Source organism: Manacus vitellinus, unplaced genomic scaffold (genome assembly GCF_001715985.3).
Source record: "Manacus vitellinus isolate BGI_N305 unplaced genomic scaffold, ASM171598v3 scaffold_7_pilon, whole genome shotgun sequence".
Lineage (NCBI taxonomy): Eukaryota > Metazoa > Chordata > Aves > Passeriformes > Pipridae > Manacus > Manacus vitellinus.
In genome coordinates this window covers 21,312,369-21,335,514 of record NW_021940813.1, presented here as the reverse complement: position 1 = coordinate 21,335,514, position 23,146 = coordinate 21,312,369, and the positions used below count along the sequence as shown (strand labels likewise).

The 23,146-nt window shown below is 39.3% G+C and overlaps 1 protein-coding gene across 1 annotated transcript in view; it reads left to right on the top strand.

Moving 5' to 3' along the window:
* Positions 1–21,264, top strand: part of RAB20 (RAB20, member RAS oncogene family) — a 30,122-nt gene extending 8,858 nt beyond the window's left edge. Inside the window, 1 exon segment of the mRNA XM_018084392.2 lies at positions 19,558–21,264. Within this exon segment, the coding sequence (XP_017939881.2) occupies positions 19,558–20,078 (521 nt within the window). The 3' untranslated portion in view covers positions 20,079–21,264.
* Positions 21,265–23,146: the final 1,882 nt, after the last annotated feature.

Here is a 23,146-nt window from a genome sequence, read left to right as displayed (position 1 = left end):
GCCTTTTCACCAATTCCATTGCAGCAAAAATATGTTGCAGTCTAGTCTGTAGCATGGTAGAAATTTCATGTAGGGGACTCCAGGAGGAGACACATTTAAAACTTTCAGTACTCAAACAGACTAATGTCTTATTATGAATTAAAGCTTCTGTGCTTTCAGTTTTTTTCTGGTCTGCCCTTTCATAAGGTTTGTTTGTTTGTTTTGGTTCTTTTCTGGTTTGCAGACTAATGAATTGAAGATTGGAATATTTCTGTTCAATAAGGATTATTGAGCAAATTCTATTGATAATTATATTGGAATAATTTTGTTCAATCAGGATTCAACATATCATGTAGATACTTCTCCCTGTCCCCTCAACTTCTTCTTTTGATACGCTGACATGCGTGACTGTGTGTTACATGATTTAATATTCCACTGTTTTTGTACTTCAGGAAATTCTTACAAAATACAGAGAAAGGATGTTGTCCGGCCATCCAACTGTTCTTACATACTTAGTTTAAAAATAGTAGTCTTCGGTGTAGTTGAAATAGTAGGATAATTTTTGATTTACATTCTGCAGCTGATGTCTACTTATGAGTTTTTAGTCATGTATAGTATTCAACCATAGATATTTAAATATGTGAGATTTTATTTTTCTCTTAATTGTGTAATTGTCTGGAAAATGAAGATTAGCTTAGGTAGACCTTCAGGAAAATGTTAGTAAGAATATCCTAACTAGAAACCACAAAGAAACAGTTTGGGAGGCAGGACAAGAGAAATGAATGTGTAGGACACCTCCTGAGGAATGTAAAGCAAAAGTTAGGAAGACTGAAGTAACCTTTAAAATCAAAGCAACGTCTAAATGCTGCTTATTGGTTGTGTAATAACTTCTCTACATGGGATCAACAAACTTTGATTTCTGCTTAAGCTTATGTTCTCAAACCACTCAAGGACAGCAGTATAAAGACACAGATGTGTGATGATGTGCCCTCGTTGCAATGACCTTCAGTTGAGCTCCTGCTCCCTGCTTCCCTTTCCCTGAGGGGTTTGGGCTGACCAACTTCCCTTTCTGGTTGTGCAGGTTACTTCAGTGATTGGACTGAACCTTCATGCAGTTTAATGCCTCATGTTGTGAAAGGCATCAGAAATTCAGTTTCTGTTCTTCACAGTGGGGTCTGTGATCTGGACATCTAAATCTGTTGTTGCTCTCTTCTTCGTTGTTGAAGGTAGAAATAAGGCTTTCAGTAATATTCTAGTGGATTTTTTGTTTAATTCTCGACTGTCATTTGCTCTCAAAAAAAAAGCAAAGATTTTGGTTCATTCAGAAAAGGGAGAAATGACCAGAATCTGTAGTGGTTTATAGTAACAAAAATAAATGAAAGAAAAAGCTCTATGTAGTTGAGTTGGCATCTTCCAAGCCTCATGAAAGGGATCATCAGATCTTGTGATTTGCTGCAAGTGAGACCTGGGTGTTTTAAAACAAATCAAAAAATCCCCATTGGTATAATGAGAGTGAACCTATGTTTTACTTTTTTTTTCCCTCTCCTGTAAATCTCTAATTTTGTAAAACTAAAACTCTCTCAAACTGCTCAGCAACTCCAACCCCTACCAGCTTCTTGTTTTTATGAGACTGTAAGACTTTCTTTAGGAGCTTTCCCTCCCACAGTAGATAGCTGTATGAATCACATTTGTATTGTTTTCCTTATCTGCTTTCCTGTTCTAGCATTGTATGCCCTTTCCACATTGTCCTGCTCAACTTCTTTTTTTACTTCAAGCCTTGGAAGCCTAGTGGAAGTGGAATAATTGACATCTATCCTCTTTTTGAGTGGCTTAGCACTTTGTGACCTAGAGATACTGTCTTAATTATGAAAGAAAAGGATGCAATGCAAGCAAATCTATAAGCAGTTCCCTTTTTGTAAGTAGCTTCCCCTCTTGGCATGAGGATTGAATGGGTGGACACTGGACAGTGGTAACACTGCTCTTTGTAGCTTATTTTGTATAGAAAGTTCAGAACTGAGGTGTTTATGATTATTAGTGGTACTCCCTTTGAACCAGGTTAGAGAACATTATTGAGATGAGATTAGATTGATTATTTACCATGCCTGTTGTGCGGTTTTAGTTTCTTTAGTCCTTGAATTAATGCCTCTAAACAGTGGATACTAAATATGCTCTTAATTGTGTAGGCAGAGAAGCCAGAAGTAGAATTAAAAGGGAGAAGTAGTGCTGGAAATGTAAAAGCCATGTGTTTATCTTAGCCAGCACAAGTTCTGAAAACACAAGTCACATGTTTTGTGATAAAATTATCTGAATGAGATGAACAAGTTTTAAATATATTCCCACTAAACCCAGGCAGCAGCACTATGTCTGGCACAGTCTCCCACTTCTGGTACTAGCTGAAAGCAGCCCACTGAATCACCATAACTGCCTTCTGTTTTTGGCAAATAGCAACTATTTAGAAGCACCTAGTGAAGAAGATTTCAACTGAATAGAAACTTGTGGTGGTTGGTAAGGAGTAGAAGCATTTGTAATTTTCTCAAGATTAATTATGTATGAATTCATTACATATGTATGAATTCATTACTTGAAAACCTGCCTATAAATCATTGAAAACATTGAAACAAGTAATAAAAATTATCTATTGAGTGGGCCTCAGTTTATGTCCCGTGTTACTGATGTGAGTCTCTCTTCCAAAAAGTAAACCCATTCATTTCCTTGTTCAGTTTGCAAGATCCATGGCCTTTGCTTCCACCCATTTAGCAAGGTTTAAATATTTTTCAAATTGCTGATGAAGGCTGGTTTGAAGTTAAACTCAGTGTTACAAATCGTAAGCTGGCATATAGTTATCTATTACACCTCAATTCCACATCACCAGACGGTTATTTAAGCTTAAATAAGAGGCATTTATCAAGTATCTGCAGACAAAGACCTGCCGTGGGTGCCTGCTATTGATCTGATAATCAGAGATTCTTGAGGTGTTTTGGATAACTCTGTTACTTGTTATGTGTGCAAGAATCATTCCTCGCTTTTGAAACATGTGACACAGGTCACTTCTGACAAAACAACCTGCCAGCTCTCAAATAGGTTTTTGTGAAACCTGGACTCTGTTTTTGAGAATGTGAATGCTGTGATTTGTAGATGCCTTCCCCCTGCCCCCCAGTAGTGATCTGTCATGAATCCAGCCTATAGCTGCTGTCCTGCACTAACTTTAGTTTTGTAAAAGCTAGGCTATCTAGAAGTACTTCTAGTTCTCCTCTTCCTGTCCTCTACTTCTAATCAACTTGGAAAGGTATTGGTAGGGTAGGAGATTTATGGAAATAGTGCTTGAGGTGCTGTCTGCATATGGACCTAGTAATTAATTTTATCTCCAAAAGGAATCATGGCCCATATACCTGAGTCCCTCTCTCTATTGTAGTGCCCCAGTGCCTGTTAGTGAACAAAGCTGTTCTGCTGCTATGGAAGAAGAGGATGGTCTCTGGCTCTGGGGTAGGGTTGGAAGGTGCATTCCCAGGGATGTGCGACCTTCCAGTCCTATTACTGAAGGATAAAAACTTCTGGTGGCCTGATGCTGTGGTAGAAACAACCTGGGGATCCCTGAAACTGTCTAAATGTTGAGCTTCTTGCAGTGTGTTAAAAGCCTGTGGCTGGTGTCCTGGGATGGCCCTGAAGTGGAGCGCTGAGGGCCAATGTTTGGCTCTGTTGGCCTGTCTCTGATGCTAATGCTTTTGAAATATTGATGGAAAGACCTGTCATGGAAGTGGGGCTGATACAAAATAGGTTCTGCCACAGCTTAACATTCTTGTAAATGAATGGTTTGGGTTGGAAAGGACCTTAAAGATCAATTAGCTCCAACCTCTCTGCCATGGGCAGGGATGCCACCCACTAGATACGGCTTGCTCAGAACCCCATCCAGTATGTCTTTGAACACTTCAGGGATGGAGCATCCATAAACTTTCTGGTCAACAAGCTCTGAAGCTCTTCTGTGGGTCTGTGGAAGAAAGTTAACGTACTGTGTTATCAGGTGTGACTCTCCTTGAGAGGGTGTGCACAAAAAAGTTTATAGCTGCTAGTTGCTGGTTTGGTTTCCTATACTTGGGAAGAAGGGAATTGAAGATTGTATTTCTGCCTCCTGGCTGTCATATAATGTGTTTGGGGTTAAAGTGGTAATATGGAAAAAGAAGAATGTTTCTCATAGAGTAGACTATTTAATTTTATTTATGGTCGGATGCAAAACTTAATGCGAAGAGGCTCTGCAATCAGTAACAGTAAACTATTTTTTTCCTTTTCTAAAATGTCAATGTGCTTAATTAAGGTGTTTATTAAGTTCATTTTGTTTCCTCACTCAAAAAATGCTGTGGTGTATTGTACTGATTGACCTGGTATGTATGTAGTTAGTCTTCTGCAAAAAATCCTATGGGGAATTTGTTTTTTAAAAAAAGTTGTAAAGAGCTATCTAAAGCAAAAGCAAAGTATCTAATGAGGAAGTAAAAAATGAAGAAAAACAGGAAACATTTCTTTTCAGGACATGCTCTGACCTACCAACTCTTTGGTAAAAGCTGGCAGGAATGCTGATAAGTGATGGCGTTTCAGAGTGCTTATTGAGATACATTTAGTAGGGCAATCTCAACTAAGCCTCAAGCAGCCTCTTGCTTACTCTGCCCCACTGGGATGGGGGAGAGAATTGAAAGGGTAAAAGTGAGAAAAATCATGGGTTGAGGTAAAGACAGTTTAATGGGTAAAGCAAAAGCTTCATGCACCAGCAAAGCAAAACCAGGAATCCATTTCTCACTTCCCGTTGGCAAGCAGGTATTCAACCATCTCCAGGAAAGCCGGGATCCATCATGCATAGTGTCGATGTGGGAGAACAAGCACCATCACTTCAAATATTCCCTACTTCCTACCCTTTTCTCCAGCTTTATATGCTGAGAATGATACCATATGTTGTGGGATATCTCTCTGATCAGTTGGCCCCAGCTGTCCTGGCTCTGTCCACTCCCAACTTCTTGTGCACCCCGTCTGCTCACTGGTGGGGTGATATCATAGAATCAGTTGGGTTGGAAAAAAGCTCTGAGATCATAGAGTCCAACCTATGACTGAACATCACCATGTCAGCTAGACCATGGCACTCAGTGCTACATCCAGTCTTTCCTTAAACATCTCAAGTGAGGGTGATTCTACCACCTCTGTGGGCCACCCCTTCCGATATCTAGTCACTCTTTCTGTGAGGAATTTCTTCCTCATGACCAACCTAAACCTGCCCTCGTGCAGCTTAAGACTGTGTCTTGTCATCCTGTCACTAATTGCCCAGGAGAAGAAACTGATGCCCACCTGGCTACAACTTCCTTTCAAGAGAGTTGTAGAGAGTGATGAGGTCCTTCCTGAGCCTCCTCTTCTCCAGGCTAAACAACCCCAGTTCCCTCAGCTGCTCCTTATAGGACTTGTGCACCAGACCCTTCACCAGCTTCATTACCCTACTCTGGACCTGCTTCAGCACCTCAGTGTCCTTCCTGAACTGAGGGGCCCAGAACTGGACACAGTATTGGAGGTGCAGCCCCACCAATGCCAAGTAAAGGGGAAAAATCACTTCCATAGTCCTGCTGGCCCTTCTACTACTGATACAGTCCAGGATGCCATTGGCCTTCTTGGCCACCTGGGCACACTGCTGGCTCATGTTCAGACACTGTTGACCAGCACCCCCAGGTCTTTTTCTACTGAGCCACTTTCCAACCATTCTGCCTCGAGCCTGTAGCGCTACATGTGGTTGTTGTGGCCAAACTGCAGGACCCAGCACTTGGCCTTGTTGAATCTCATACCCTTGGTCTCAGCCCATTGATCCAGCCTGTCCAGGTCTCTCTGCAGAGCCTTCCTACCATCCAGCAGATCGATGCTCCCACCCAACCTGGTGTTGTCTGCAAATTTGCTAATGGTAGATTCAATCCACTCATCCAGATCATCAATAAAGACATTAAACAGAACTGGGCCCAACCCTGATCCGTGGGAGACGCCACTGGTGACCGGCCACCAACAGGATGCAGCCCCGTTCACCACCACTCTCTGGGCACGGCCCTCCAGCCAGTTCCTAACCCAGCAGAGAGTGCCCCTCTCCAAGCCATGGGCTGCCAGCTTTGCCAGGAGAATGCTGTGGGGGATGGTGTCAAAGGCTTTGCTGAAGTCTTGATAGACCAGATAGACCACATCCACAGCCTTCCCCTCATCTACCAGGCGGGTCACCTGATCATAAAAGGAGATCAGGACCTGCCCTTCCTAAACCCATGCTGGCTGGATCTGATTCCTTGGTTGTCCTGCATCTGCCATGTGATCACACTCAAGATGATCTGCTCCATAACCTTGCTGGGCACCGAGGTCAGGCTGACAGGCCTGTAGTTCCCCAAATCCTCTTTCCAGCCCTTCTTTTGAATGGGAGTCACACTGACCAACCTCCAGTCGTATGTTGACATCTGTTAACTTTTTAACAGCTGTGGTTAACCAGGACTGATGGCAAATGATGGAGAACAGCTTAGCAAGCTCTTCCACCAGCTCCCTCATCACTCTAGGATGGATCCCATCCAGTCTGATAGACTTGTGAGAGTCTAAGTGGCTCAGCAGGTCACTAAGTGCTTTCTCCTGGATTACAGGGGGTCCATTCTGCTCTTATCTACCAGCTCAGGGGACCAGTTGCCCTGAGAATAACTGGTCTCAGTGTTGAAGACTGCAGCAAAGAAGGTGTTAAATACCTCAGCCTTCTCTTCATCTTTGGTGACTATATTCTCCCTCTGTGTGCAATAAAGAGTGGAGATTTGCCTTATGCCTCCTTTTGATATTGATATATTTATAAAACCACTTTTTATTATCCTTTACAGAAGTGGCCAGATAAAGTTTTGAGCTTTTGCCTCTGTAATTTTCTTTCTGCAAGACCTAACGATATCCTTAAACACTTCCTGAGTTCCCTGCCCCTTTTTCCACAGGTGATACAGTCTCTTTTTTAACCTGAGTTCCTACGAAAGCTCCCTGCTCAGCTAGGCTGGTCATCTTCCCCTCTGTCTCATCTTTTGGCGCATAGGAACAGCCTGTTCCTGTCCCTTCAAGAGCTCTTTCTTAAAGTATGTATTATTTAAAATTCAAGTATCTATTGAAGTATATGAGGAGAAAAGGCCCTAATGCTGTGCAAGCACTGCTCAGCAATAGCTAAAGCATTCCTGTGTTATCCACATTCTTTTTAGCACAAGTTCACAGCAACCCCATAAACTCTGCCCCAGTGAAACCAGCACACCAAGTTAAGTTGCCAGTTCCTTATTGAGCAATATAAAACATCCAGTAAGTGTGGAATGACCTCCTGGCCCTCAGTGCCAGTTGAACCGTGCTAAAATACACCCATCCGTGCATTCCTGCCTGAGCTAAGGACCTGCTTCTTAGTTTGAAGAGCAAACTTTGTGAGGGAGTATGGGCTTTGAAGATCTCCTTTCTGAGTGACTCTGAAGCTAAGGACCTGGTAACAGCCTCTGCTTAGCAGAGCTTCTCTGCATAGAGAGATGGGGTAATCTACAGTGTCTGTCCCCCTGTGGAAAGGAATTGTAAATTTAAAGAAAAAGTATCAGTTTTCTGGTACTGGAAAGAAAAAAACCAGCTGCTTTTAGATCTCAACCTGTGGAAAATGAATTGGCTTTCTGTAAAAGGGAGTTTTATTTGAGGAGATGGGTTGATGTTCCAGCAGGCATTAAAACTGAATGGCTTCTCCTGCAGGCCAAAAGTGACTGTCTCTCCCAGGTCAGGTTGTTCTGCAGCCTGGTCCTGTAACTGGCCTCTTGTTACTTGCTGCTGAGCAATATTTAACCATGAAGCTCTTCTGCTGCAGTTAAGTCTTCAGTGCTATTGCTTCCTGCAGAACTCTTCCAAAGTAAATCTGAAGGTTGTCTTTTTTTTTCCTTTATGGTTTGCTTCCAATCACATCTTTCCTCAAGGAAATCTGCAAAATGACCACTTCTTTTTAAGTAGCAGTTTAAAATTCTTTTAAACACGAAGTTTCAGAAGAATTTTACATTGATTCTTACATTTTACTTACTCAGATTTAAATTTCTAGTTTCATTCTTGCATTCCTGCTCTCACATCAGTACAGGCATACAGGAACTTCATAAATTTAACTCTCAAGCACCCTGACACATTTTCTTTTTGGTAGACATGGTGTTGATGTGAGATTTCAGCTGGAGTTCTGCTCACAGGCAGGATGGTAATGTCCCATCAATCTGTCATACCCTCATTTCTTTTGCCAGATAAAAGTGTTTAGACAGGATGTTTTCCTGCACTACTGTGAGATTGCAGAGGGAAATAGATAAATACTGGTGTCATTTTTTCAGTTTGTGTTGAAGATGCACTCCTGATATGCTTGCTGGTCTGGTGTGGCTAAGGTTAGTTCTGTTCATCTTTTACAAGCCACTACCCTTCTAGACAGCTGAAAATACATGAATTGCTTGAAGCTTCTGGGGTTATCTCCTTTTTCAAGAAATAAACACAGTACATCAAGAAATCTAAATAAAATGGGTGGTTTGAAAAAACTAAGTCTTATATAGCTAAATGTAAAAGTTATTCAGGGTTGTTGAGACATCAAGGGGATCTTTAGCTACAGAAAGGTTTGTGGGGATATTTTTTTTTTTAACAGCAGGTCTAGCCAAAGTTTTTATTGGCAAAAACATGCTATGTAGTGTGGTTAGGAGCTTTTTTCTATGTAATGCTTGGTGTTGCTAGACAATGATTAAGTTTAAAACCTTGGATAGAAAGCATATTCATGGAGTAAAATTGGTGTTTCTATGAGAACTTTTATTTTGAAATTAAAATTCCTGTGAGTTTAGAAGCTCGATCTTAATTTCATTATTAAAATAGTGAGTTCTGATTCATTCTTGTGGGCAAGAAAAATAGTTTTGCATTTATGCAGCAGAACAGATTCCAGATACTCCTTTGTTCCAGAAAAGCAGAAACTAGTTAATGGCCTAAATCTTCTAGACAGTAGGAATCTTCTCTGGTAATATTTCTTCTTTATATAGGAGTTGTGCAGCTGAAGACATTGCTGGTTATAGCTACCCTAAATATGCATTTAGTTCAAATACGTTCAATTTATAAATCTCTTTATAAAAAGATGATTGCAGCTAGAAACGTACAGAATAAACAAATGTATAAGGCTGTAAATAAAGAGAGACTAATGTTATGTGGTGCTGGCAACAGGCTAAGTTAGATTCATTGGGCAACATATCTTTTGCAAAGTCCATTGAATTGGAAGTAGATGGCAAACCAAGCTCTTGGTGCCTTGTGTTCCAGAACCTATGAACTATTCTGAAAAGTATAGCAAGTGTAGGGAGGGTTGAAAGTAGTAAAGAATTTAAGTAATGTCATAGCTTCAGTGAGACTCTCTTACATTCTTGATTATAGAATAATATGGAAAGACTGGAGAAAAGAACTACAGGTATGGTTGTCAGTTTAGAAGAATATGCCGAAGGCAAAGAGTCTGAATATGAAAAACTGTTCATTTCTCTAGCCTAAAAAGAAGGAGGTTAAGCCATAAGGGAATATCTTTTAAGGAGGAGTGTGAAGTTTTTCTGGTGTTTGGGGAATGTAGTGGTTTTTAGTTTGGGGTTTGAGGCATCTTTTTTGTTTGTTTTTTGAAGAGGATACTTCATGAAGCTGAAAGTCTATCAAAATTCAGAATTGGAAAGCTGAACTATACAACAACCTAATTTGTGAGATATTGACTTTCCTTTCTTTAGCTGCTTTATAGAACTCAAATTCCTCCTCAGTCTCAAGACAACTAAGTGAAATTCTATCATCTTTATTATGCAGGAGGTCATATTTGAATGATCCCTGATCTTGCTCTGTAAATGTTTTTTTAATGATTTTTTTTTTCTTTCCTCTTCTATTCTCTCCCATGTAAACTTGTTTTCCTCCTTCCATTGAGTGTGTCTGATGGTTCTGTCATTGGGAACCAGTAATGCAAGTCTTCACTACCAGTTATGGAATGAAAACGGACAAACTATTCTTCAGGGCTGGATTAAAAAAGTTTCTGGGAATAATTAAACTAATTCATGGCTGAATAATGCAGGATTTGACAAGATGACAGAGGGATGTTTATTAAAGTTGAGCCATGGATGAGAAGGCTTCATCCACAGTAATCGGCTTTTTTGGATACCTCTGGGAGTCAGAATGCTCTACAGGATGTAACAGCGGATTGGTCGACACCAGTCTGAGCTGCTAGGCGTCTGCTTTTAGTGTATCTGCCTTCAGAAAATTGAGATTTTACTTAAAAGCACATTTCTCCATAAACTATCGCACTGTTAACTGTGCGATAAAAAACACAGCAAATTTTTACCCATGTTTCAGTTGTGGGTTCTTTAGAGGTGTGCTGTGAGTAAAGGCTGTATGGCTTTCGAGGCATTTTTTCAGCACATCAGAAAAATGTGGTGACTATACTTTTATTTTGGAGCTTCTACCAGGACATGCTTAGATTGATAACCTTGGAAAATATGAAATGAAACTAATCCTGTAACAAAAAATTCCCATTATCTTCTGTTTTTCCATTCTTATTGAGCAGGTTTTTGTGTGTGCCCTTTTGCTGAAAAAGCCGCCTTCTTCAGATAACGCTCAGATGATCCTGTAGATCATTAACCACTTACAGAGTTTGGCATGTGATGTGCAACACACCACGCTGACATTCTTGCATAACTTTTCAGTGTGTTATTTGTCCTAAAAATGAAAGGCCCATTTAAGTGAATTTCTTTGGAAGAATTGTTTTTTGTTGTGAATTGTACCAAAGTATCACTTTTGGAATGTTAATTGGTGTTCTAACAGCATTTAAAGAGTCAGTTGAAACTGCTTGACCTATTGGTATAGTTCGAGAGGAAAAGATGTTCTCCAAAAGGACAGAGGTATGAAGGGGATTGTTCTCCCAACAAATCTGGGCTTTCTTGAATGGGTTGGCCTGTTATCATTCTGGGTGTATGTAGCAAAAAAAGAAAAACAGAGAACACAGTGAAAATAGAATTGTGAGCACTTTTTGTGATGAAAACCATAAAGAGAAGCAAATTAATAATAGTTGCTGCTGTCATCTGTTTTAGCTGGCTGTTGAGATGAGATCTTACCACTGCATACAAATATCTCAAGAGAATGGGGCCAGAGACAATTTATTGGTGCCCAGTGACAGGACAAGGGGCAACAGGCACAAATCAAAACACAGGGAGTTTCATCTAAATATTAGGAAAAATTTCTTTACTTTGAGAGTGATGGAGCACTGAAACAGGCTGCCCAGAGGGTTTTGGAATTTCATTATCTGGAGATATTGAAAACCTTCCTGGACGTGATCTTGTGCAACCTGCTCTAGGTGAGCCTGCTTCGGCAGGGGGGTTGGGCTAGATGGTCTCCAGAGGTCCCTTCCAACTCCAACCATCCTGTGATTCTGTGTGACTTTCCTTCTGAAAAGGCTCTAAACTAGCAATAAGCTTGAATCTGTAAAGAAATATAGAGAGCATTACTTTTATCAAAGTTAATCCTTTTTAAAGAAAGACTTATCTTTCATAAGGTAGGTGAAGTGGCTACAATTTTAGGGCAAAATCTTTTACGTACTTCATATTTATACTTCATATTTGTTGGTCCTTGCTGAAACATGTCCTTATTTATTTAAACAAATCTTATTTATGGCATATTAGTTAGCTTTAGTTTAGTTATTATATTTAAAGGAGAGGGGAAAGAAATAGGCTAAAAGAAATGTGATTATAGCTTTCTTTCATTAGATATATTACTATTCTTAGGTATGAAGTGTAGTGGAATTTCCATTTCCAGTAAATAAGCACCCTCTTTTTCTTTATTTCGGATGCTTCCTAGTGATTCTTTCTGTTTATAAAGCTTCTGGATTAATTTCTTTCCTGATCATGATTGTAACTCAAAAGATTTAATTCATATGCTGCCTTTGTATTAGAACAAGCAAAAAGAGCAAAACTTGATACAGCATACGCAGTACGGTTGTTTATTTTGTTTTTTTCCTCTATGCTTTGTCTTTATAATCTTTAAAAACTTACAATTTTTCCATCTTTGTTCTTTTTCACTTATTTTATGTTTTGGGGTTTTTTTTAAATGTAGCTGGGGAGTAGCAAGACGTGATTTGTGTTTTTTGTACCCTTAGATAAGGCAGGGGAAGTGAGTTACTTTTCTTAATGCACACTAGTAGGTGCTGGTGTAGACTAGTCTTCCAGGGGGTAGTTGTTTTCTCTTGTCAGAATGTTAATAGCTAGTGTAGATGCCTGAAAGAATTCTGACTTTGTTATGTAAAGGAATGGATATAGAGGATGGATTTTATATTTTTCCTTGCATGTTATGTTGGATACAGAATCCGTAGTAATAGGCCTTGATGCTTGGTAACACTAATAATCTCATCCAGCTTTTCCTGAATACTATTGTAGATTTTTCCCTTATTCCATGGAGAATTTATTAGTATCTGTTAAATATTCCTAATCCTTGTGAGTCCCTTCTAACTCAGCACATTCTGTGATTCTGTGATAAGTTTGCCTCCAAAGATAAGGTTTATGCTCTTTTTAAAAAATCTGTTTAAGAATTAGTCCTTTCCAATGACCCTTCAGTTATTCATCACTGTGTATTTTTCCTACATTTTGATTTCTATAATAATTTAGATTCCCTAATACCACAATTTACATATATTTTTGGATGTGTTTTATCCCATGCATTGTTGGATCACTGATGGTAGTTTAGTAGACTTCTAAAAAAATATCTTTAATATTTTTATTATGTAGAAGGGCACAACTCAGTCTCTCAGGATAAAACTCATACTGTGGAACCATAACTCATAAATTTGGGATTATAGTGCCAAAGCATTTGACCAGTAGATTGTATAAGATTTCTGAATGTGAATTCAGCAGGGACTAAATTATAGTGACATAATGTAAAGCATTGTGCACTGAGCTCTTGGGATCTGCCTTTTATTCAAATGTCATGGAGTTAAATGTATTAGAAAGCATCTTCTGCTTCACTGTTTAAGTTCATAAGGCTTTCTCATCTTTGGCAGTCAACTCAAATACATTGTTGGTTCCTCTGAATCTGGGACTTGCCTCCATTTGGATATTGTGATCTTTTTTATGGGAAGATATTTGTAGCGATTGAAAGAAATGTCCTGAGTATATTTGCCTTCCTGAATGCCAGCTTCCAGGGGAGGAGAAGCAGCTTGTGCAGGACATTTCCTTTATCTATATAAAAGCAGCAGTATAAATACCTAAATGCTGTCAGGCTTGGTTCTTAGTAACTTTGGATACAAGCTTGTGAATAACCTCTGTGAGAAGGACACCTCTGTGGGGGGTGGGGGTGGGAAGAAGGAACCATTTGTGCAACATGATGATGTGTTTTTATGTTTTAAATTAGAGTGAAAAGAAGAATGTTATAAAGACTGAAGCTGTGTTAGTTGTTTCTATTTATTTAAAAGTGTTTTTGAATTACTTTCTTTTTCTAAGACCAGATCTGAGGGGGGTTAGGTAATTCGTAGGTAGTGATTGTGCAGTGGATGAATTCTAGCCTTTCTAGTCACTGATTTTTGTGTCCAAGGGACATGTTCATTAGTAGAGGTGTGGTATTTCTAGTATGATAATTAAAACTGACTGAAGATCAGGGCTCAGATTGATCATGATTTGTTGTCTTGCCTAAGTGAGAAGTAAATGACTGCTCCTGGTTCCTGTGGCTTGCTTTCTCACGCTGAGCTGCTGTTTCACAGAAGAAGCTTTATAAACCTAAAATGGTTCATGTTTGTAGAGTGGGGATGTTTGCAAGGTCTTAGCAATTTCAGACTCTTTCAGAACTCAAAGCATTTGTTCATTAAGACAAAAATGCATAGATTTAAGGGAAGAGATGGTCTCTTTCACAATTTTAAATCTTCTTTTTTATGAGATAAAGATTCTTGACTTAGCAATTCAGAGGAAATTGTGTTTAGAAGTGGAGTAAGCTTGTCTCAATCCTATATTACCTTGAACCCACTTTCTTGACTGGCTGTTTTTGATGGTTTTTTCTTTGGAGAACAATGTTTGTTCATTGTACACTTAACCCATGTGGTTGTTATTTTCTTCTTCTATGTATAGCTCTTTCTACTTTAAAACATGAAAGTGAAGCCCTTTGGGCATTAAGATCAGTACTTTCCTATGTTTATGTTAAATTCTACTTTGGCCAAGACATCCATATCTAATTTTAATAACTTAAATAGAAGCTCCTAAAACAGGACACGGTTCATGCCTTGAATGTTGATCCATATCTAACTAATGAGCGTAAACAAAATAAATGCCATCTTGTTTTTTAGTAGAACTAGACATCTGTTGCATTCTGAAACTTCAGTATACACAAGTATCTTCTATAATGCAGCTTTGCAAATGTATAATGCAGCTTTGCAAATGTATAATACAGAGTGAAGGTGGAGCTTAAATGAATTTTCTAGTTACTCAACTGGAATTGTTTTACTGGTTGTGTTTTTTTGGGGGTGAGGAGGGGGAGCGGAGTTTGTTAGGGTTTATTAATTTAATTATTTAGGTTTTTTCCCTCACAGAGGTTTTCATTCCATGGGGAATTTTGTCTAGAAGGAAAACCAAATGTTGGCATTTTTCTGACAGATCAGGAAGTCATGTATTTGGGCAGCTCATGGATATGTAGAAATTGAATTCTCCAGTGCTTTCTGACTCATGTTTCCACTAATTCCTGCTTATGTCCTCCATGTTAATCCTTTGGGATGGACAGCTTTATTTTTATCCCCAAGTAACCACAGGCATAGTCCAGTTCTTTAGAAAGCTCCTTACTTCAAGGGAAATGTGATAAAGTCACGTACAAGAAATGAATATCAACCTTGAACAAGATAATAAAGAACTCTGACTTAATTCTGTCAAAGCTTGACAGCCTGACTCACGCGTGGGGAGTAGCATTTTCCTGAAACCTTTAAGGACCTTTATGGTTTGTTTAATAGTCAGTACATATCTCAGTATATGTGCACAAACAGAAATCTCAGTTCCCAGAAAAATTGTTTCCCCTGATGTCCTTTAAAGGGTCACAACATTACTGCATTATCTGGGAACAGAAGGAAATGTTGTTCCCTTTTTCAAAAGGGAGCTTCTTTGTCTACTCTTGTGATCACGAGGATGTTCCTGCTGAGGTAACTCAAGAGCATAAGGGTCACCCCTTGAACCTTCATCTACTGCAGCTGAATCCTCAAAGCTCATTTCTTTTTAGTACTGATTTCTGTGCTGTGTCATGGGTGTCATACTTTCTCTTTTCTTTCGTCTTCTAGCTAACTCCCTAGGGCATAGTTCCTGTCCCTCTCCATGTACACTCAAGTTCAGACTCTTTTATAAAGGAGAAAGCATTTGAAAGGCAAAACCTAGCTGGTACCTTGTGTTTGTGTTAATTCCTCTCTACTGTTCAGATTACAATACTGTTAAAATCACAGTGAAAATTGTTGGAACATACCTGATTTATGAACTGAGAACTTTCTGGATAATTTTGCACTCTTGTGCAATTTTAATGCAATGTTAATGTACCTCTATAGCCCATCTTTGTGTACTTTTCCCTGCTACATATTTGCTTTAGGCACTCAGAATTTAGGGTTCCACTCAGACTGATATCAGTGTAGCAACATTACTTTTTTCAGTACTTGATGGAAGACCTTTTTATCTCTGTAGTATTTGTTGTGTTTTATTCCTCAAAACTAAAACAACCTGTTCTGCATTCTTGTATGTGCTCAACACTGAGAGATTTAAAACTTGTTCTTCTGGTAGAAGTTTTCTTGAAAGAGTGCATGTGTGGGAAGTTGTGCCACTTCAGAAGTTGTGGTGAAAGCTTTTGAAGGGGTAGGAGGTAAGGAGCATTCAAATCTGTCTGGAGGAAGTCATTTGCTCTTGTAAATATCCACACAACTTCACAGGCTACTTTGCATACCACCCTCAGGGGTGGCTGGGCAGGAGGAGAGCTCCAATCCATGAGGCAGACTGAGGCACTGATGTGAGTGGATCCCACAGCTGGGAAGGGATGGGAATGCTTGGTCAGGCTGTGGTCCCATCCAGAGAAAGCATTCACAGGGGCTTCTGACTTCCAGCTGAGAGGTCGGGGTGCTATAGGAGGCTGGCTAGACCAAAGCCTAGGCTTCAAGTTCAAGTCTCAGCATATTTTAAATCTAGCCTTGCTTATTTATTAGGCAGGCCTCTAGCAACTCTACTTTTCCCTTCTTTCTCCCTTGGGTTTCTTACGAACTTTGTACTGAGGTCCATTTGGCTCAAAATTCTTTGATTTGTTTATGATGACCATCATAAGACTTTGAAAATGCTCGAGGGTTGCACTGCTCCTGAGTGGATGGAGTCTCCAACAAGACTTCATATACTTGCTGGAAGAGCCTCTGAAAAGCTAATGGTGCTGCAGATGGGGCTACAGCTGTAGGGTTGTCAAACTGCTGTAAATAAGGCAAAATATAAGGATGAAAAGAAAAATGGAAATTAGTTTTGGTTGATTTGCTTTAAAAAATTTCCCTGATGTCCTGATGTTGTGCCTTTGTGGTTGATTTGGTGGTTCTTTGACTGCAAATTATTTGACAGTTCTGCCACTCTTACCGCTACCTTTATTTTTTTTTTTTTAAAGGGTGAAATTGTTTGATTGTTGGACTCAGGGTTTACCATTTAATTTAGCTAATTATATAAAAAGGAATGTGGTTGAAGTGGGACCAGATGTGTCCAGGGAAAGAAAACTGGCTATAAGAAGGCAATGGCTGTTCTCATGTGGTAGGTTTGTCAACCTAATGTCTGATGCTATTTTGCCTGACACCTTGAGGACAGATATTAGTTTAAATACTTAGTGTAGTTTGGGGTTTTTTTCCAAATTTAGAGTTGTTCCAGTCCTTAAGTGTCAGAAGTAGTCTGTGCAAGGAAACTGCTGAAAAAGTGCATTATGCAGTCTTTTTTGCATGTAGATTGTTCTGTGAGAGTGAGTGAGGGACACTATCCATTATTCCTCTGGCATAATTAACCCCTTATGCAAAGTAAATTCTTTCTGTTTCTTTCCCCTTTTAAACAATATATTAGTTGTAGAAGTAATCAGTTGGTAGTTACCACGTAGAAGTGTCATGGTTTAATCTTGCTGTACAAGATTAGATTAGCATATGAATTCCATAAAACAAATAATAGTATTGTTCTAGTACTTGGTTGTTGTAGCAAATGATTCTGGGGGCTGGATATTATGGTTTAGGCATCTGAAGTGGGAGAACAGAGGAGGATATATGTTCCGTTGTGATTTCCAGACCACAGTATAATCAGGGTTCGGATGAAAACAAAATCAGTCATGGCACAAACTTTTACTGGAAAATTGGAGACATTTAAAGACTCAGTTGCAGTGCAACTTTAAACATGAGATTGGAGGAAAAATTGCAAAAGCACTGACCTCCCTCCTCTGTATCTCAGTCTCCCTTGCCCTTACCCAACATACCTAAACAAAGGTATAATTATTGGTTTGGTTTATTTTTTTACTACCTCCTTTTTTCCTACCTACCAGATCATTAAAGAATTTCTTTTGCTGGGGGAAAGCAAATCAGAAGTTACACAAAGTTGCACAGAGGCAGTTCTCCACTAACTTTGCCTAATGGTTTTCTGAATGCCATTCATTGAACTTTTGACCTCTGCAATGTCAACACCTACTACCAATTATTCACTTTGCAGGAAAATATTTAAATTACATGCACGATTTTGATGTGAAATTCTCATTTTCCATGTAATGAGAAAGAGTAAATAGTTGTTTCTCAGTTACTTTCTCAGTATTAGGCCTGAATTTATAGACATCTGTTTCTACCTTTTTTTTCAATCATTCACCAGCCTGAGAGATCCCACAATTTTTCCTCATGCAACTGTTTCACATAGTTCTGTGCATTCTCACCACCTTCCTTTTACACCTCTTTATAGTGAATTCTGCACCTTTCCAAATCTATTTCTCTGGCTGTTACCAGAGTTTCACTGAGTGTTAAAGGTGAAGTGAGCTTTGGATTTCATGTTCTATCTTGACGTTTTCCAGTTTTGTTTTATGAATAACAATGAACATTTTGTCTCTCTTTTGGCACTTGTGGAGTAGAGTTCTGACATTTGTTGAAGGATTTATTGCAGTGATGATTATGTTCCCAGCTGAAGTAGATTCTGAGTTCCTTTCACAGTGTGCATGTTCATGTGCAGATGTGTTTTTTCAATGTGTGCTGACCCACATTTTTCAGCATGAATTTCTTCTCCCTTTCCTATTCCACAGTCATTTACAAGGATTTCATGATATTGTAACTCATGGTGGTCAGTAGCTTTGTGCAGAAGATGAATGTAAGCAGGTGTCTTCCAGAATTTCTATAAACTGAGGTTCTGTGCAAAGAGATTGTATGACAAGAGAGTGTAGTTGCCTTTTTTTTCCTCTCTCTTTTTTTTTTTTTGTTTGTTCATTCACACTTCTCTAGTGACCTAAGGCTGATGCTGATGACTGGTTGAAACCTAGTGTGTTTTATCTATTGCTTGATTGGGTTTTGGGGTGTAAAGTGAACTACAGCATATTCTACATGTAGCAGGTATTGGGGGAAAGTAGCAGTTCTCAGTGGTAACACAGTGTGTCTTCTGCCTTATTTCCCTTAGTCCCATTACAAATACTAAAGAACATTTTTGCTTCTCAGAATTTAAAGAAGAGTCAGTTTTGTCTTCCAAGAAATGAACTTGAAGGATACCATCAAGGCTTCATCAGAAGTGCTGGAAGATACTTGCTAAATGATGAGGAAGAAACGTTTTAGCCGTTGGTTATTGAGCGATGGCCAGGGCAACTTAAAAGACAAATTACTTGTAGAATGTGTTTAGGGTTTTCTACATTATGTGTGTTTAATACTGTAAAAAAGCATGAATACTTGTGGTGGGACAGATGCATATCAATACTGGCTCTATACCCCCAACAAGAGTCTTTTCCTGTAAAACCAATGTACCTGAGAACTGTGGGCATGTAGCAGTTACAGTTTAGTCTGATTAAATAGCTTACAAAATCCCTCAAAATCTAGAAGAGGTTGGTTACTGATTTTGATCCAGATTTCTGAACGGGATGTACTTGAAAATGTGTACTGAATTTATAGAAGTAATAAATTCTAGCAGAATTTGAAGCAGTACACTTCTGTTTATAAATGGTTAAATAGGTGGATGGGCCATCTGTGAGCCCAAGCAGAGTAGCAGTTAATATGACATAAGTCAACTAGTATGCAATTTAATAAAAAAAAAAAACAAAACAGTTCTTTTTGCTTTCACCTAGTGTGAATCCTGTGTGAGCTTGATTGCTCACTTGTCTTTCCAGACTCCCTGCTCTGAGATTGAGCAAGCGGTGTGTAGAGTTATTCTGTGGCACTGCTCCTCTCTTAAGGAAAAGCAGAAGGAAAAACCTGAAAATGCTACAAATAACACATTTTTACCTTCACTGCTTCGCACAGGGTTTTGAAATTGGCTTAAAATTCCTTAAACTCTTTTACTTGGTTAATAATGTGGCTTCCAGCACACTAACTTTTTGTTGTGTTTAAACCTTTGCCAGGACGGGAGCAGTTCCATGGCCTTGGGTCTATGTACTGCAGAGGAGCAGCTGCTGTGATCCTCACGTACGATGTGAACAGCTTCCAAAGCCTGACAGAGCTGGAAGAAAGATTCTTGGCACTGACAGACAGTGCAAGTGCTGACTGCATTTTTGCTATTGTTGGAAATAAAGTTGACCTCAGTGATGACTGTACTTTACCACCAGATGAAAATAGACCTGAGAAGTCTGTTGCCAGCTGTGGCTCGAAGGTGCGAAAACAAGTCCGTGCAGAGGATGCGATTGCGCTCTACAAAAAGATACTGAAATACAAAATGCTAGATGAGAAGGATGTTCCAGCAGCTGAGAAAATGTGTTTTGAGACCAGTGCAAAAACAGGATACAAGGTGGACTACCTCTTTGAAACTGTGTTTGAGATGGTAGTCCCAATAATTGCTCGGCAGAAGGCTGAGGGGCCAACCCAAACTGTAGACATCACGGACTACAAGCCAGCAAAAAGGACAAAGTCAGGTTGTTGTGCCTGACCCGTTTACGTGATGTAAGAAAAGGGGAGGGATTGTTCGCTCCAGCAAAATGAGGAGTAAGAAGTGCTTGCAGCTCACCAGAAAGGAAAAGTCAAAGCATAAATAAATAGACTAAAATGGTGTATCCAAAAAGAAACCAAAACCAACCCAACAAAAAAATCTTCTGACCATTAAAAGCTTCTGGGAAGCTCTCTGTATAAAAATGGGAATGCAAGTGAAATTATGGAGTAAGACTTGCCAGTTTCTATGGGCTCTGAAGACAAATGGTGTGTTAGTACAATTGGTAGTGACAATCATTTGGACAGTTTTGAAAGAGTCTGACTTTTAGTGACTTGTCATTTCATGTTGCATATAAATGATCTGTTTGTGTACTCTTGACAACTTTCATATAATTATCATTTTTCCCCTTATGATTCTAACTTTGGAAGATTGAACACATGGTACTTTTTTATTCTTAAGATTAAAAATAGAAAATCCAGGTATAATTTATATTTGTAGCTAATAAGTCAATTACAGTCTTTTTATGTCAGACATGACAGTGTACAATTCAGAAACTGAACTATTAAAATCACTGTGGATCTGTACTATTCATTTGGAGACTTTATTAATGGCAATTCTCCTTCCATAGTGGCCTTCCATGTATTAACAAGCAGCATCACAGCTCTTGCTGCTCTAATTGCGATTTGCAGGAGGAAGTTTTTTTGGTTCATTTTTGTCTTATGTTTCTTTTTAATGTAGATAGCAAAGTGTTTTTTGGGAAAGAAAGCAGCCTATTTTGTCTGCATTTTTGTAAAGACCTCTTTCTAGTGCCTGTAGGTATACCTGTGAGTACCTGTGTTCTATCTCCCTTCCCACTCCTTTTCAAGCTGCAGAGCTGCAGCTTTGATTTTTATCAGCTATGCATGACATTACTACCTGGAGTAGTAATTACCTCTACCTGGAGGGAAGTGAAGACGGGTGTGTTCTGATGTGGAACTAATGCAGGGAAGACAAACTCTCTTTTGTGGAGTAAAAAGCGTGTGAAGGAGCAATAATGAGGTACATGGTTTCTCTCCTGACTGCAGTAAAAAGGAGGGGCTTAATACAGCTCCTACAGCTCTTGGCTACAAAGAATGCATGCAGTGACCCAGGAGCTATGACTAGAGTGAAGAACTTCTAGTCTTTAAACACAGCCCCCTCCTCCCCCCCCCCAAAAAAACCCCCTACTCGTCCCAAACAATAAATCTCAAAGATGCAGGTTGCAGATTTTCAGTTCTTCAGTTTCTTGTGTGGGGATTCTTTCACCTTCCTTTGAATGCTTCTGGTGTAATTTTCTAAAACTAAAGGGTTAGTTTTCTTATGCTTTGTCACTGCCTTTCTCTGTCCCACCCAAATCACAGTTAGTGCATGGGGAGACAATTCCTAAATGAATAATGAGTTAAATTATTACTAAGTATATTTAAGGCATTATTTTCCAAAAGTACATCCTCTTGAGCAAATTGCTGCAAAGTAGTAGCTTTATTTTCTGCTCTTAAGTTAAATTCACAGTACACATGTAGTGGGGAAGAAAAACTCGAGAGAAAAAACACTGAACATTAAATAATAGAATCATAGAATAGTTTGGGTTGGAAGGAACCTTAAAACATAATCTAGTCCAATCCTCCATGCATTGTACAGGGATGTCTTCAACTCAATCAGGTTGCTCAGAGCTCTGTCCAATCTAAACTTGAATGTTTTCAGGGGTGGGGCATCTACTACCTCTCTGGACATCCTGTTCCAGCATTTTACCACCATCACTGCAAAAAAAAAAAAAAGTCTTCCTTATATCTAGTCTGCATCTACACTCTCATGGTTTAAAATCATTGTCCCTTTTCCTATTGCTGCAGGCACTGCTGAAGGATGTCATATTTTGGGTTTGCAGTTTTTTAATACCTACCAGTCTGTCAGAGACTGGACAGCATCTGAGCTGTGGTATATAAAAATGAGTAGAATTAGAAAGCTTTTAGCTATTAACAAAATTCTAGGGACAGTATCTAGTCTTCCCTCAGGACAGGAAAAAGGCAAGGAGGCCACAACCTCAGTCTTGTCTGTGACCAAAATGATCTGCTGACATGCCTGTGAGAGATTCAGCACTGGCTTTGCTGCCTCTGTTGATGTCTGAACCAGCAGCACGTACTGATTACAAGGTCAGGCTTTTTGGGAAATGCTTTATTCATATCAGATCTTAAGGAATTCCTACAGTATTTCTAAAAACTCCAACTTGGGTGTTTTTACCAAAAGAGATGACACAGTCTTGTGTGCTCTGCTTTTGCCCTTAGAGCTACACTTGTCTGGCATGATGTTGTGGCTTTTTAGTGTTGTTGGCTATTGTTCTCGAGAAATGTCTGGGTTATGATGGGTTGTCACTCTACCAACCTGTGAGATCGTGGGGTTGCACAGTTACACTTGGGAAATTGCATAATACATGGGAGCTATTGATGAGAGGTCAGGAGGAGATCTGGATTGCTCAGTGTGCATGCTAGCTCTGCTTCTTTATCACTTTCTGAATCAGATTCTGCCTTCAAGAAAAACTTGAAAGATTCTGGAATTTGATGTAGGATGTTTGGAGTTTTTTTTAAATGTACTAGTAATTTAAACTGATATAGCTGAGCTCCATTTTTACAGCCCAGTGTTGATGCTCTATCTACTGCAGTGGTGCCTATGCATGTCTGCAAGCATTATTAGAGAGCACAATTCAACCCTCAACACTGAAATTGCACAGAATGTTTTTTTCTGTTTAGTGGTGCTAAGGTTTTTTTTTTTGCGGTTTTGTTCTTTGTTTATTTAGGGTTTGTTTTTTGTTTTAAGAGCATAGAGAAGCAATGCAATATGGCCTGTATCCTAACATGAATTCATTAATTTCCATGTTGCTTCTGCAGATAGATCCTGATATCCCAGCACTGGTAAAGACATCTTTTTGCCCCTCTTCCCTCACCTTCCATCCTACATAATTTTACTGAAATAATTAATCATCACCTACTGATGGGGAAGAGCAGTGAAGCTGCAGGGTAGGGACTGGCAGCACAAGAACTACGCAGAAGCACACTTGT